At 36.3% G+C, this 15,962-nt stretch overlaps 1 protein-coding gene across 1 annotated transcript in view; it reads right to left on the bottom strand.

The window, feature by feature from the left end:
- LOC121424356 (triple functional domain protein-like) overlaps positions 1–15,962 on the bottom strand; it is an 83,749-nt gene that overhangs the window by 29,671 nt on the left and 38,116 nt on the right. The window contains 10 exon segments of the mRNA XM_041620014.1: positions 136–222; positions 989–1,058; positions 3,243–3,308; positions 3,310–3,353; positions 3,983–4,049; positions 4,741–4,867; positions 5,281–5,422; positions 9,734–9,826; positions 10,592–10,759; positions 13,250–13,327. Of these exon segments, the coding sequence (XP_041475948.1) occupies positions 136–222; positions 989–1,058; positions 3,243–3,308; positions 3,310–3,353; positions 3,983–4,049; positions 4,741–4,867; positions 5,281–5,422; positions 9,734–9,826; positions 10,592–10,759; positions 13,250–13,327 (942 nt within the window).

Here is a 15,962-nt window from a genome sequence, read left to right as displayed (position 1 = left end):
GTAGAACAGAGCCCAGAACTACACTTGTTGTTTATTGAAAAAGAAAAATGTGGTTTGGAAAAAATGAGCATGTCAAACATAGCAAACTCTGCTATGATAAAAACACATTAAAAGCGAAGGAAGGTGTGGACTTACCTCAAAGAATGTTTCAAACTCGTTGACGATGTACTCAGATTTGGGTTTGTTCTGACAGTATACCACATACATACGTAATCTCCGCTCCTGTAAATCAACAAAACCCCACAATGATGCATGAAAGAAGTAAATACCAACTATCAATTATTTTTACCAATTATCTGCTGATTCAGGAATTGTCTTTCACGTTGAGTCTCCAAGAAGACACTACAGTTCTAAAATTATTTTTCCCATTTCCTTTGTGATTCACTTATCACCCTCTTTTTTTTTTGGGGGGGGGGGGGGAGGGGGCATTTAAGATCATAGAAAGTAATAGCTTGAACTGAAAGTATTAATGTTAATATTCAATTACCATTCTGGTAAACAACAAGAAACCACAATTAAACTTTAATCCAGAAAACAATCATCTGCCACATTGAAGTATCTTATTTTCGGTTTATAATCTTTCAAAAGAAACCATAGTCTTAAAATGAACTTATATATATATATATATATATATTTATTATTTTTTCTTTCTTTCTTTTTTGAGATGCCATTTAGACAACAAGAAACCCTAGTTAAACCTAAATCAAGGGAAACCCCATTTTTCTTGTTTTTTTAAAGCATTTCTATACATGTCTATCATCTATTTTAAGATATCATAGTCTTGTTTCATCTTACTCAATTACACATACACACCAATATATTTCTTTTCTAAGATAGTTAGAAATAAGTGTGAGATGGTAAACTTTTGCAAGTTATATTTTAATATCTACTTGTCTCCACCTTTTTCTCTTCTCACTCTTCTTTTTTTAATATGCTGCAAGAAGTTTCTGTGAAGACAGCAGATGACATCAAAGAAGTTGGTACTTACATATCTTTTGAAGAGTGGGCCTAGTTTCTCTGGTTCCTCTTTGACCTTGGCTATCTCCTTGGAGAATGTGCTGAAGGAAGACATGGAGAAATAAATCACTATTTCACATCTGTTTTTTTTTTTTTTTTTTGGGGGGGAGAGGGGGTTGACAAGGAGCAAAGAGTAACTTGAAGTCATGCATAAGCACTAACACCCACATGATATTGAACATATTGAACATAAGGTGGGGCCTATACATTGATGAATATGCAGAAGCATACATCCCAACCAATATGGTGATAGATTACCGTAAGTAATGGTGTATTAACCGCACCCGTGTATTAACCGCACCCCCAACTTTGGACTAAAAAAAAAAAAAATCTACATTTACATGCATATTTGAGGTACGAAGAAACAAAATCAAAGTTTTTAATATTTCAAAGTATCCAAAGAGATCACCGGTATGCGGAAATCTGCTGTTCTTGATCAATTCATCTACAATGTTAGAAAGAAAGAACGTCCCGCCAATATTGGCAACTTACACACTCACCTCACAGTCACAGTGTACACGCACACACATAGCACTGCCATTACATTGCAAACTACGATACAGTACCAGTCATGCCAGTACATCAAATTATGATCTGTGTCTTTCCCAGCGTAAGAGGAAGAAACGATACAGTACCAGTCATGCCAGTACATCAAATTATGATCTGTGTCTTTCCCAGCGTAAGAGGAAGAAACATTCACATTCTTGCATCACAACCTCACAATCACTTTCGAAAATTTGATGTCTTAGCATGAATTTTGGATACGGGATTACAGGAAGATTCAAGAAACAAAGAAATTGACATTTTGTCCAGTTGTTTTTTCGGCTTCGTGCCGTCTCTCTCGTGCATGGTTTACATGGTATCTTATGAAAAGCAAACAGGAAGGCAAAATAAAGCTGGCGCGAAACGGGACTTTGAATAGCGCCAGCTTAAGTCGCATTATAACCACATTCCAACGCAATCTATTAAGCAAGCTCACTCAACTCTCGCTCATCGGTGACAAAAATATTACCGAGTATGCTTGGCGTCCCTTTTAAATTAGCCAGGGAACTTCACTACTTTGAATCGAGAATAAAGTCAAAATTAGTGTCATGAAGGTGGGTGCGTTTGTTATGGACATCATTTAATTAAGATCGTTCGCTTCCCATTACCCGCGGCTCATACCCTCTAAACGACATTGCCTGGGCTGCTTCGCCCGGCCACTCGACGTGTTGTGAACTGGCAGACGTACATGTACGGGAGGGGTTACGGGGGCTGGCTCGGACCCGTCACCGTGTATAAACCGCACCCCGACTTTTGCTTCTATCCCGCCGAGAAAAAGGTGCGGTTAATACACCGTTACTTACGGTACATATTGAATGAAGCTGGGAATTTAAAAGTGATTTCAAGTCAAGTAACCCCCTGATTGAATTTCATTTTTAAGTGAAGAACTGACCAGATCAATATAGGTAAGTCATTAATTGCAAATTAACAAATCTGGCTGTTGCATCATTTTTTTTTTGGGGGGGTGTGTTTGGTTTATACCCACACCAGGGATGTCCTCCGTGATATCAATCAGAAGTTTTGGAATCCACAGAAAATATGTGAATAACTGCGTAATGTGAATTTTGAGTTGTAAAACTTGAGATCAATTGTACAGTTGAGTTTTATGATAATCATTGTAATCAAGAGTTAAAAATTGGAACCATGGTCTTTTGTTAAGGATTGTGCTCCGTCTTACAAGGGAAAAGATAATTAACATTGCATCAATTAATAATAATAATAGCCAATTTTCATAAAGCGCTTTTCCCAGAATGGTCCAAAGCGCGTTACAGCATATTATTACCCCAGTCATTGGATTCATTTCAATCAAGCAAGAATAGTGCACAATTTCCACTCCCTGGGGAGCATTCCTTGCATTCATCGCAGCCACATTATGGCGCTGGAAAAATCAAACATACAATATCTTTCGCATCCTACTGGGTACCCATTTAGCACCTGGGTAGAGAGTGGCAAAGTGTGGATGAGCGCCTTGCCAAAAGACGCTAGACCTCGGTGGGATTCGAACACACAACCCTCTGTTTACAAGGCGAGAGTCAGAACCACTACACCACAGCTCTTCCACTGGAAGTATTTCCATTGGAAATTTGTGATTGATAATTGCCAATGATTGCATATTAGTTTCTTGCAGTTACATCATTTATCTTAATCAATGGGAAAACTCTACTAATTTAGTTCATACTCACTCTCTATGCCATTCATAGATCTGATGAATGTTTCCAAAGATAATCTTTACTTTTCCAAGCTCCATTTGATGGCAATTCCGTTTCATCTTTCTTCATCTCTTCTCGATAGCCCTGCGAACATAGAGCAAAAGATGAGAAAAATTGTCATGTTTTACAGAAATGGAGAGAGAGAGAGGGGAAACAGCGAGACAGTGAGTCAAAGAGGAGAGATTTAAAAGAGAAGTCATAGATTTCTTGATATGCACATGTGCAATGTGTATACATGTATGTATACACTATTTGATCGAGTCATGATCGAGTTATGATTACAATCATTACAATAATTACAACAAAACACAGCAGAACATGAAATGACATTTGTTCTTCAAATATACCAAACATCAAACATGTACATTTATAAGTCTTTGATATTTGTTTAGCATTGAACCATAGACCTCCAGTTTGTGGAACAATAAGTCCACAAACACTGCGATGTTAATAACCGTCAAACTTGATGGCTTTAATATTTCCAAATGGGATCATATATCCAAAAATTGAATTCAACAGAAAAATGATAACTGAACATTGACTTTGGTATGCTAAAAGAAGGTAATCAAATGCATAGTTACATGTACATCAACACATGTATATTCACATTATATATTTTGCTTGCCAGGTAAACTGTATGTTTTTATGTATACTTTCAACGCATATGCATATTTAATATCAAGATGGACCCCCCAAAAATATAAAAAACTTACATCTACTACTTTAGCCAGATCTGCAACATAGTCTCCCTCTGTGACAACCATCTCTTCAAGAACAAATCTGTTTACAATGAAATGAAAATTTTGCATAAATAAGCAAGCTATTATCAAAACATGAGTAAAAATAATGCACATCAAGATCAAACAATTCATTAAATCTCTCAACAATTTGTTTTCATTTGTGATATTCTTTCACTCTATTCATTTATCTTTGCACATCTTTCCTGTCATCTCTTTCTATTGACCAATGTCTGTGCAATGCAATATTGATTTCTTTCAGGTCTTGATTTCTATCTCACTCTCTAATCTCCCCTCTCTCTCCGTTTCTCTCATACACTCTCTCACAACATTCAAGCAAGCCACCCTCCCACTCTCCCTCCCTACCTCTCTCCCTCTGGTTTATCCTTCTTCATTACATCCATCTTTCAATCCTCCCTTCTCTTCCTCTCATTCTTCTTTTCTGGTCTCACCACCCTTTCTTCCTTCAATCCACCCACTCTCCCTCCCATTAAGTCTAAAGGATTCTGCACACTGAATGCAGTTCCGATGACAGCACGTAGAAATATATTTATTGAAAAGTGGACATGGAAATATTCGCCTATACTATTTTTGAAGACTATTCACACCTATCATTCACTGTCTGGTAAGCATAAGGATTACCTGAACATTATTATGCACTTATTTGGCGAGTGGTTTGATACAGTTATGGACACGGTTTGTCCATCCTATTTGGCATGTGTGTCTTAACTTACGATAGTTTGTGTTTAGCTTCCTCTCTCTTCTTTGCTGCCTTCTCTTCATCGGTAAGCTCACAGACCGGTTCTGGTTCTGGCTCTGGCTCGGGTTCTGCCGGCGTCTCTTCTTCTGCACCTTCTCCTTCTAATTGAGAGATAAAGATATGGAGAGAGATTAATTTTTTTGGATTCATTCATTCAATCATCCATTTCTTCCCCAACCTTCTTCTCCATCTCACTGCTCCATATAATCTATCCACACTCCATTCATTCGTTCGTTCATCCGCCGGTCCGTCCATCCATCCATAAATTGAAATTAAACATTTCCGTAAGAATAAAGTGTCAGCTAAATTACATGGAATATGAGGTGTCAATTCATCCACTCATGTAATAACACATAACCCCCATCCATAGATACATACAATCATTCATTCATTCATTAATTTTTTAATTCTTATGAGCTCCAATCTGCTGTGTACCCCTACAAGGCTTTATCATGATCCGTGGAATCACCTCTCTATTCATTCATTTACGCAACTTTTCTTTTATCTACCGTACCTTGATTCTCTGGCTTCTCCACCTCATTCTCATCCTCTTCTTTGATGGTAGCCGGTTGGCCCGTTGTCATGGTTACACCTTCCTCATCTGTCTTCCCATCAGCACATTCTTCACCACCCTTTTCCGTTTCCTTTTCACTATCCTATGAGGCCAAAGAGATAAAAAAGAGGACATCTATTAGCACACTATAATTGAGTTAACGCTTGAATTCATATAATGAATATTCTAGGAACATATCCAATACAATTTGAACTGGAGTAATAAGAAATTTTGCAATTTATTACATAAAATAAATGCACATAAAATGATACAGGACATAAAAAAACACAATGCGTGTAATGATATACAGAAGAGGAAATGAAAAAGCTACAGAAAAGAAAATAAAAAATTATGGAGAATAATGTCATTATATAGATTAAAGCAGAGAGTGGAAGTGAGTGGAGTGAGCTGGAATAAAATAAGTGGAAGGAAAGACAAAGAAAAAGAAGATGGCAAGGAATAAGAAGATCAAGGAGGGAGGGGGAGGGGCAGCAGCAGCAGCAGGGGTGGGGGAGGCGGACAAAGAGGAGGAGGATAGGGAGGATGAGGAGGTGGAAGAGGAGAGAGAGAGAGGGAGAGAGGAGGAGGAGGAGGAGGAAGAAGAGGCAAGGGAAGAGGAGGAGGAAAAGAGAGAGGTAGTGGAGGTAAAGAAAGGAGAGAGTGAGAGTAGAAATAGGCAAAGAGGGTTTAGGTGGTAGCTAGAGTATCAACAAGGAAGGTGTTACAGTGGTTAAAGCGGTGGATGCCAAGGAGAAGGAGCAGTGAGGTTAAAGAGGATTAGGAGATGGTGATGGAAGGAATGAACAGTAGGGGAATAATAGGCAGAAGAGGTAGTGGGATGAGGATAGGATGAGAAAAGGAGAGGGGAGAAGAAAATAAGAAAGAAAGACTCGATGATCAGGAAGAAGAGATGAAGAAACACCAAGGACATCTCATGAACACACTCCACATAAAATCCCTGGTTATTGAACCCCTCTTTAACCCAATGCATTGTCATCTTTCAAACATTCATGGATAGAGCTGGTATGTGGCATGTTGTGATGACATCAACTATAATTTGTCACTCGAACAATAACAAAGGAAAAGACATGATGACAAACAGACAAACAAACTAACCCTGTCATATGTAATGCTGCACACGATCTCTTGGCATGTACATCAAGTATCTTATGTGCAGACGATCAAAGGGTTGGGTATATCTTACTCAGAAGCTCATACAACAAAGCTTTACTAGGTTAAGCTACAGCTACAATCAGTACCCAAATGTAGCCATAAAAATAAAATAAATAAAGAGCAGATATTTGATTTTTTTGTACTAAAAATTTAAAGACTGGAAATTGTAAGGACATGTACAGATGCTGAATATGAACCCTTTCGCTCTTGAATTTGGAAGGTCCCTGTAAAAAGCCTTTGGGAATAAGAGAATTTAGATGTCAGAATATCAAATCAAGGGACCAGGAGCTGCCTCACAAAGATTATTTAAAGAGTGAATTCAACTTGCTCTATCTTCTATTGCAGTACCCATACTATATCACTGCGTATTTCAGATTATGCTCAATGAATACATGGTGATAGTCATCTATGACGTTTCATGTAAAATGCATTGGCATTGCTATTTAAAGGACAAGTCCACCCCAACAAAAACTTGATTTGAATAAAAAGAGAAAAATTCAACAAGCATATCACTGAAAATTTCATCAAAATCGGATGTAAAATAAGAAAGTTCTGGCATTTTAAAGTTTTGCTTCATTTCACAAAACAGTTATATGCACATCTCAGTCGGTATGCAAATGAGGAACTGATGACATTACTCACTCACTCACTATTTCTTTTGTATTTTATTATATGAAATATGAAATATTTTTATTTTCTTGTCATTGTCATGTGAAATGAAGTTTCATTCCTCCCTGAACACGTCGAATTCCATTATTTTAACATTTTGTGCTTCAGGCAAGGAGGTCCTAGGCTCCGTAACACAAAGATTAGCGATCAATCGCTAAATGAACTGACCAATAAAGATCAATGTTACATGCACATTTGGCGCAAAGTACTGACTAGGAACCAATCGGAAGTATTCTTTCATATTTGCTGTTCATCGCAAAACTTTGTGTTACGGTGCCCTAATCGTCAAATTCGTAAAAATTGAAATATTGTATAATTCGAACAATAAAACAAAAAAGAAATAGTGAGTGAGTGACATCATCGACTCTCTCATTTGGATATAACTGGCTCGTTCATATAACTATTTTGTTAAAAATAAGCGAAACTTAGAAATGTCATAACTTTCTTATTTGACATCCGATTTTGATGAAATTTTCAGCATTGTGCTTGTCTGATTTTTCTCTATTGATTCAAATCAACATTTTTCTGAAGTGGACTTGACCTTTTAGTATGACTTTAAGTCTCACCCAGCTCTTTGTAAAAGAATAGTCCAGTAAATATGAGGAACAATAACAATGCAGATAAGAGATGCATCATGTGGCTACCTCCAATCAAAATGAAAAAAAATATATATTTTAACTTTCTTCACTTACATGTATGTGAATGAGGGAAAACAAATCATAAGTTGGAAAAAAGAATTAAGCAAATAGATTTAGCACTAACATAATAATAAAATAACATCAACCAAATTTGTAATTCTATCCCTGCACACTATATTCATCATGTATGTATTTTTTCCAGTGCAATAATAAGTCCTTATTTCTCATTTTTTTCAGGAACATCCACCTGGCTCACAGCTTTCTATCTCATACATGAATCCATTGACATGTCAATGGAAAGACTACCCATCGGATACAGTGCTATGGCAGCCATGTATATTCACTCTCTCCTTTGGATTACCCAGAATTTTGCTGCCCCTCCATTGTGCCTGTTTATTTTTTGTGCTTGTATAAAATTTTTCGCCTTGCTACAAAAGAACCAACCCATTTTTTTTTATGGGGGTGTAGAACTCCGCCTGTTGAAAGAGGACCTAGTTGTACCTCCAACTATGTCACAGTATTTCCTGACATTTTAAAGAAGATGGAGTGCATGATCTGGTTCCAACGTTCCATTGGATGAGGTTCAATGGCTTGTTGTACAAATCAGAGTGGTATGATAACACCATTGTTTTAAAGAAACTCAAAGATTGGGGGAAGGGGGTCTGCATGACCCCTTCCTAACCCCCCTGATGAAAATGAGATGATCCTGTTTGAATGAGGGTAAAGGGCCTTGTTGTACCGCTAGGAATGGTATAATGACACATGCTTGTATGCCAGGAATGCTGGTATTCCGACTGGGGTCTTTAAAGACAGATGAAACTGAGAGGTGGAGGGGTGGATACATTTTTATTTCTCAGAATTAAAGGGGTTGTTTAATCATTTGAATAACCACTGGAAACATAAAGGCCCGAATTCACAAAGGTGGTTGTGAAAACCCACGGTTGACTGTGGGTTTTCAAAACCAACTTTGTGAATCCGGGCCAAAAAGAAAACTGTAGATTTTGGTTACATTTTATTTAAATTAGTAGGCCTACATAACATATCCAACCATCTGGGTAATAGTCATTTCAGATATAATCTGATTTCTCTATGGGAATTAAAAGCTTGCATCCCCCTCCCCAAATAGGAGAAAGAACATAAAGAAACAGGAATATCATCTATCTAAATCACTCATAAAAAAGATTGCATTCCTTTTCCAAAACATATTTTTTGTGTCTTTTCATGATGTACTGTATTCAGATAAGGAAATAAAGAAAAAAGGTTGAAATAGAAATTAAAAAAGTTCATGTGTAATAAATCGTGCACTTTTTATTGTACATGTACAACAAGAGAAGATGATAAATAGTTACCATAGATAAAAACTAATTCAACCATTTAACGACTTGTGATACCGTAACAAATACTTAATACTTGTAATTTACTGCTTCAGAGTGTAAATGTTGAAAGTCTGACATCTATAAAATGGACTTCCAGTACAAATTGCATGCATAATAGAGCAACAAGTACATTAGGATACAGACTATACAGCATTATATATATATAATTTATAATGCATAGAATCTTCCAGATTCGCAGAAATATACACAAATACAAGTATTTCACAATTTCTATTTTCATATTATTGCGAACATGGTACAACCATGCTTCAATTAACACAATTCACTTGGTATTTTACTTCTTACAATAATATACATGTATGTTTACAAGTATTCACACAAATTATTGAGAAACAAAAAACAACATAAAGCTTAATATTTATTTATTTCATTTTTTGGTCAAAACTTACCATGCAACATGCCACATAGATCATACTAATTCATTGCTGACATCAAAATGCTGATATTTTACAACTGTATAGTTTTATGTTTGACTTTCCATTTTCTTTTCTATTTTGCAAATGTACATTTACATGCAAAGTGTGGTCCCACACATACCATTTTTTGTGGTGTTTTGTTATCTCCTTCAGAGGCCAACTCTCTGCCCGAGCCAGTGATATTTGCAACTGGCTCAAGAGTGGATAGAAGGGACTGTTACCATGAGGTAAGCGATGGGTGAGGAAAAATGACACAATAAGTGTGAATCACAGAAATAAAAAACAATTTAGGTACTTTACTATATTCCGCACCACGGTTGAGAAAGTCAACATTGATAAGGTGCCTAATTAAGAATGCATTATGTGGGGGATTTATAGCAGGAAGATTCCCGAAAATCGACATCATACCATGGCTCAAATCAAGCCCTCTAAAATCTTAAATTGTAGGATGTTCTTTCAAAATATGAATATTTCATCATGAATATCGATCCAAAATAAACCTAAAGAACATATATAGATTTCTTTTACAGTTGCAATTGATGTGGTAGTAAATATTCATCCAATGTAGGCAAATCTAATCTCTCAGTGTTTCAATTTCGCAAATCAGCTTAAACTTCTTCCATTTTTGCTAAAACCAAACAATGTCAGGGTCCCATTCTTTAGTGGGAGTGTGTGAATGGTAAAAGGCCATTTTTCATTATTTCACTGGATGTAACAACTTTGGCTAATCCAATTTAATCCATCTTACTTGGCTAAATCTCTATGTCGATGAGAATACAGACCTAATAGGTATTAAACCAAGTGATGTTAGCACAAGGCGTCACTAGACCTGATGGCAAATAGTTAGATTCAATCAATTTTGGACAAAAAGGGTCTAGATTGGAACAAAGAAATCTCATCTGGAAATTCGAAGATGGTATTTGACAATTTTAGCTATAAAACGGTGGGGTAAGGGTGGAAGGCTGTGGGCACGCTTTACCTCTCTCTTGTCATGGGCAGCACCTGAGGGGGGTCCAATCAGGGAAGAATGATTCTGGAGCTCCATGGGTGGGGGAAGGGGCACTGCCTCTGCCTCCCCCTCTTCTTCGTCAATGGGGAGGTCTGTCACGCGGACAGTCGGCTTCAGGTCGATGGTCTCTCCACAAGCCTACATTTGTCAACAAAAGAACAAAAACAAAACAAGCTGAATGAAATAACTTGCACAAATTTGAATATTTTACAAGGGATAGGTCACAGATTCAGGCCAGATTTTGCAAAACTTAAACCGAAGATCCAGCCTTAACAAACTGAATTATATTGTATATAAAACTTAACCTCAGACAAAGCCAAAGACTATGAGGCATGAAATGATCCAACTTCAAATATTCCCAACCACACCCCTTCACCAAATAATCAATTTAAATAATGCTATAAATGGTTCGAACAATACAAAATTTCAAATATCATTATTCATTCGCTGAAAACCAATTTCTCTAATTCGCATGTAGGCTATGCACAAACAGCTTTCAGGTCCATATTCAGCAAACAAGTTTAACTATCATCCTGTATTTACTATTCATCACATAGAACTGTCACTGATTCATCACTGTCATTCTTTGACATATTTCAGATGCTCCCTTTAAATTCTACATTCTCATTATGAGAATTATACCCCCTTCACATTTTCCTCAAAATTTTGGAAGACTAAAAGATACTTGGCATACATGTTCTTCACATTACTAGAACTTGGGCCAGCCAAAATCTTCTCAAAAGTCATCCAGTCAAGAGCCCAATTTTCTATCCAATCTGACTTAGGTGTGCCAAGGTCAAGCCTTGAATGTCACTTTGCCAAGCCAAAATTTTGGCCAACTACAATATTTTTGCCAAGCCAAAAGACTCTACAGATGGAAAACCGGTATTAGATGACCTTCAAATGACATCATTTTTAGACCGAATAAATTCCCTTCAGAACTTCAATGTTTAGAATTCTTGCAAATTAGTCATGAAATCCATGGTAAATCGCTAAATCCACATCCTATTTCCTTCACTTCTGTAATCTGAAACTATTGATATGCTATGAATACTATTTTGGACTTTAACAGGAAGTCTTACACAGGACATACAGGGGAAGGATCAAAGTAACTGCTGTCGTACCCATCCCATCACAAAATAATACCTGGTATTCATTTACTGATCACAAATTCTATCTAAATCCAAAATTACCAGGTAATTTGCCAATGTGGGGTAAAGTAGTAATTAATTATAATGCAAATAGTAAACACAAGGAAGTTGGTAAATGAAATTTGAAATTTTAAAAGAAATCTTTAAAGGGACTTTTCAGTGTGAAAGCAAATTCAAAAGATCTTCAGACATGAGAAATGACATCCAATATCATGATGCAAGAGTTTTGATGCTGGCTCCTAACTACAGGTACTTTATCTGGTTCAGACCCATTGTGAATGCAAAACAAAAATTATCAGGTATTTTAGTGCTTAGGGTATTTTTATGATTGGGTGGGTTTGAAAGCGTATGGTAAGACTAAAAAGTCAAGGAAACAGATGGATATTTCATCCATGAACATCTATTAGCTAAATAAACTTAAAGGATTTATTATTTATAAATAAAAAAAAATCGGAAATGTCATGCAGTATGCTCAACCAGAACATTTTAAGTTAGGCCTATATTTTGGCAATTTATTGCTGGTCAGATATGATTTACATTGTTGCGAATTCTTAATATGGCTGACTAAGTGATCCTATCTGTTTCAGGTAGGCCTAATATAACACGCTGCCTATCAGTTGAATGATTAAAGAAGTAGTGAAGGTGTGCCTTGATACTATGATCGCTGTTCTACAGTATCCTGCCTCATGAAATACATTACCAGCACCAGCAAAATGTGAAATTCCTGCAGAACTGCATCTGTCGGCCATATCATTTGTCATTGATTATTTGATGTACATTTTTGGTTCTTAAAACAATAAGATTCCATGTATCATAATAAGAAATAACTAAAGGTGACTTAATGATCATCAATATTCAATATTGTCAATGTTTATCATGATCTATTGGGACCTTTAGATTTGCAACACAACTTATATTTATTTGGAAAATCATGTTGATATGCACATACATCGCGTACATGATTCAGCCTCTTTATCGACTCAATATATGACTCTTTCCACTGGTTTGCTCTTCTTTTTCATCTGTATGAATTTGTAATGTATCTAATATTCATTTTAAAAAAATGTTTACTATATATTTTGTTATGTTTCTATTTGTACATGTTGTATTTTGATAGTTTTTTATTTGCCATAAATCCAATATACAATTAGCGCATCCTGTATGGTTGTGTAATGTCATTGGGTGTGTATTACGTACATGTAACAAAGTGGTTACACACTGGCTCCCTCCAGTGTAAAGGCAATCACACACGAATCTAACATAATGGTAACGCGCTGGCTCTCTCCCGAAGACCTGCATTTTGGGCATGCTTTCTGAAAATCGCTATCTTCACAAAAAAATCTGTGTTTGCAAAGAGGACATACGCTAAGAAGATGCATGTCAAATGGGGGAAGAAATATGTAAAAGAGAAAAGGTTGACAAAATGTTGCTTGCATATCTAAAGCTGCCTGACATTACCGTCACGGTCATATCTCACCTCATGAACTACGTTATCGATTCCAGCAAGCTCTTCCCTTTCTACTCCTTCTTGACTAGCTTCTTCAATGAATGGCTCCTGAAATGAAACAAATACAACTTGATTAGCTGGTGAAAACTGACCTACAATATATGCGGAGAATCAGATATGTTACTTAATGACAATTTATGTAAAGATTCACAGGCTCATTAGCAGCAATATATGTTTGGCAGCTTTTATACTAATTATATTGAAGAATAGAAAATGGTTAGATAGTGGAAGAAAATATCAGATAAGAATGACAGAGAGAGAAAGAGGGAAAGAGTTTAGAAAGGGAGAGCAATGGGGGAGAAATGTAAGACATACAGACTGACAAACAGAAATATAACAACAGAAGGGACACATGTCCATTCTCATTAACTTGTTTACTGTATTGACTTACTGAAAACTGTAAAGTAAAAGACACCTCCTCGCATGAAATGAATATCAATGCTCTCCAAAAACACTCCCCGTTTCTCTTGTCCCTTTCTCTCCCAGGTATAAACAACATCATCACTTCAAACAGAATAATAAAGACAATCAGGAATACCGCCCAAACACACACAGTCTTAAAGGTGGTTAATAACTTTGTCCAGGAATCAAAATTAAAATCACCTTTCCAGCTACAGTCGTAATTAATAACGAAAACCTTAAGGTCAGACAGGAACCACCCAAGCTTCACAGACTAACTGGTCATCCATATTATCAAGACATTTTACAATAGAAAATTCTCATCTCAATAGTGCACTTCTGAATACTACTGAATAATAGTTTCATAGCTCTCTGTGTGCTGTGTGCCTCTACTCAACCCACAAAGGCTCTCTGCCTTCAAGGCAATATAAGTCTCAGACAGAGTGTTCACCAAACCTCAATTGTTAGTCGCTTTCTTAAAAAAGATATTTTAGTGACTTCCATTTCGACTATAACTTCACGTATTGTTGATTATACACTAGGAATACAGTACATGGTATACTTCTTATTCTGTCTTAAGTATTAGAATGTTCATCCTTTATCACACAATGTTCATGCACTCCTTTAAAGATCTATACATCAAGTAATTTGTCAGATAATATGTGATGCTCACATTAACCATGATGTGATAGATTTAGTAGTTTTCTCACATTAAAGTCCAGATTAAATAATCTTCATAAATTTTTTCCTTCTTTTACTTTCACATCATATAGGCCCATACATACTCACTGTCACCATTACTTCTGCCTTGGGCAGCTGATCGGGGGAGGGGGGGGGGGGCACTTCCGTTGACGAGTGGTCGGTACCCTTGACAAGTGTTCCCTGAATTGACCCCCTAAACAAGTACTATGATATCTTAATTAGTATGTCATGGACGTGATCATGGATGTCGGCTTTACCTTTATTTTCATTGGGTTTGGTACCACTCCACTTACCTCCTAAAAACAGATCCTAAACACGAAGTGTTGTGGCAAAAAGTACCTCCTTTATAAAGTATTTTAGTCTTTTTATGCCCTTGCAAACTGGACTGCAAACACATAGTTTTCCTAACAAAATATATACCCTTTCTTCATCATTTTAGTGTTTTTGACACCCTTAAAGGGGAAGTTCACCCTGACAAAAAGTTTATTGTAAAAATAGCAGAAAAAATAATTTAAAAAATATTGCCGAAGGTTTGAGAAAAATTTATCAAATAATTAAAAAGTTATTAGAATTTCAATTATTTGATTTGTGACGTCATACGCGAGCAGCATTCCTACATAGTGAATGGTAAAAAATCAACGGAAATGTCATTTTCTCAGAAAATTGAAAATGGTTTTCACTGTAACTTTTGTATATCAATAGACAAATCGTTTCACACCCGATCATGAAAAGAAAACAAAATTAAGTCATCAGGAACCATACAAAATTTGAAATTCATACATTTTATATTACATAACACATGGGGCAGCTGCTCGTTTATGACGTCACAAATCCAAAATTTTGAACTCTAATAACTTTCTTACTCTTCAACGGATTTTCCTCAAACCTTCACCAATATTTTTTACTATTTTTTCTGCTATTTTTAGAACAAAGTTTTCTTCAGGGTAAACTTCCCCTTTAAATTGCGTTACGTACGTAACATGCCCTATCTTGAAAAAGAGATTCTTTTTACATGTTTTTTGGGGGTCATGCATGGTATCCACTCATCAATGGCATTGCCCCTCCCCCCCCCCCCCCCGGGGCAGCTGATGATATATCAGTTAGGGGGCATCAAATTCATGATTGTCAAAAGTGATAAGCATTCACACATTATTTCACCCCTTTTTGTTTATCATTCATCTTCATGAAAATAAAACTTCATAATCCCCTCCTAAAATATAGGCCTATATTCTATTTATACCAAACCAGTGGGCATTGCATAAGGCGTGTTACTACGAAGTAGTTCACAAGAATATTTCAAAGGTCACTAGTTAAATCATTCCCTATTCTCAAGACATGTGAATGTCAGGAGAGGGAACTACTCAACACAGAAATTCTCTTTTCTGGCTCCTCTTATTACATTTCTTTCATATCATTTTGTTTGCCTTCTGATTATCATACCATGACATTTTATGACATTTCAGCTCTAAGCCTTAAAATTAATAATATTGTCAATGGGTACGAAACATGTATCGTCAATCTGAATGGCATGGGGAAGGTGAAAAGATGCACTAATGTATACAGCGGGATGGTATTTCTTCTT

Source organism: Lytechinus variegatus, chromosome 1 (genome assembly GCF_018143015.1).
Source record: "Lytechinus variegatus isolate NC3 chromosome 1, Lvar_3.0, whole genome shotgun sequence".
NCBI lineage: Eukaryota > Metazoa > Echinodermata > Echinoidea > Temnopleuroida > Toxopneustidae > Lytechinus > Lytechinus variegatus.
Note: the sequence above shows the minus strand (reverse complement) of the source record. Positions and strands in the feature narration are given on the sequence as shown.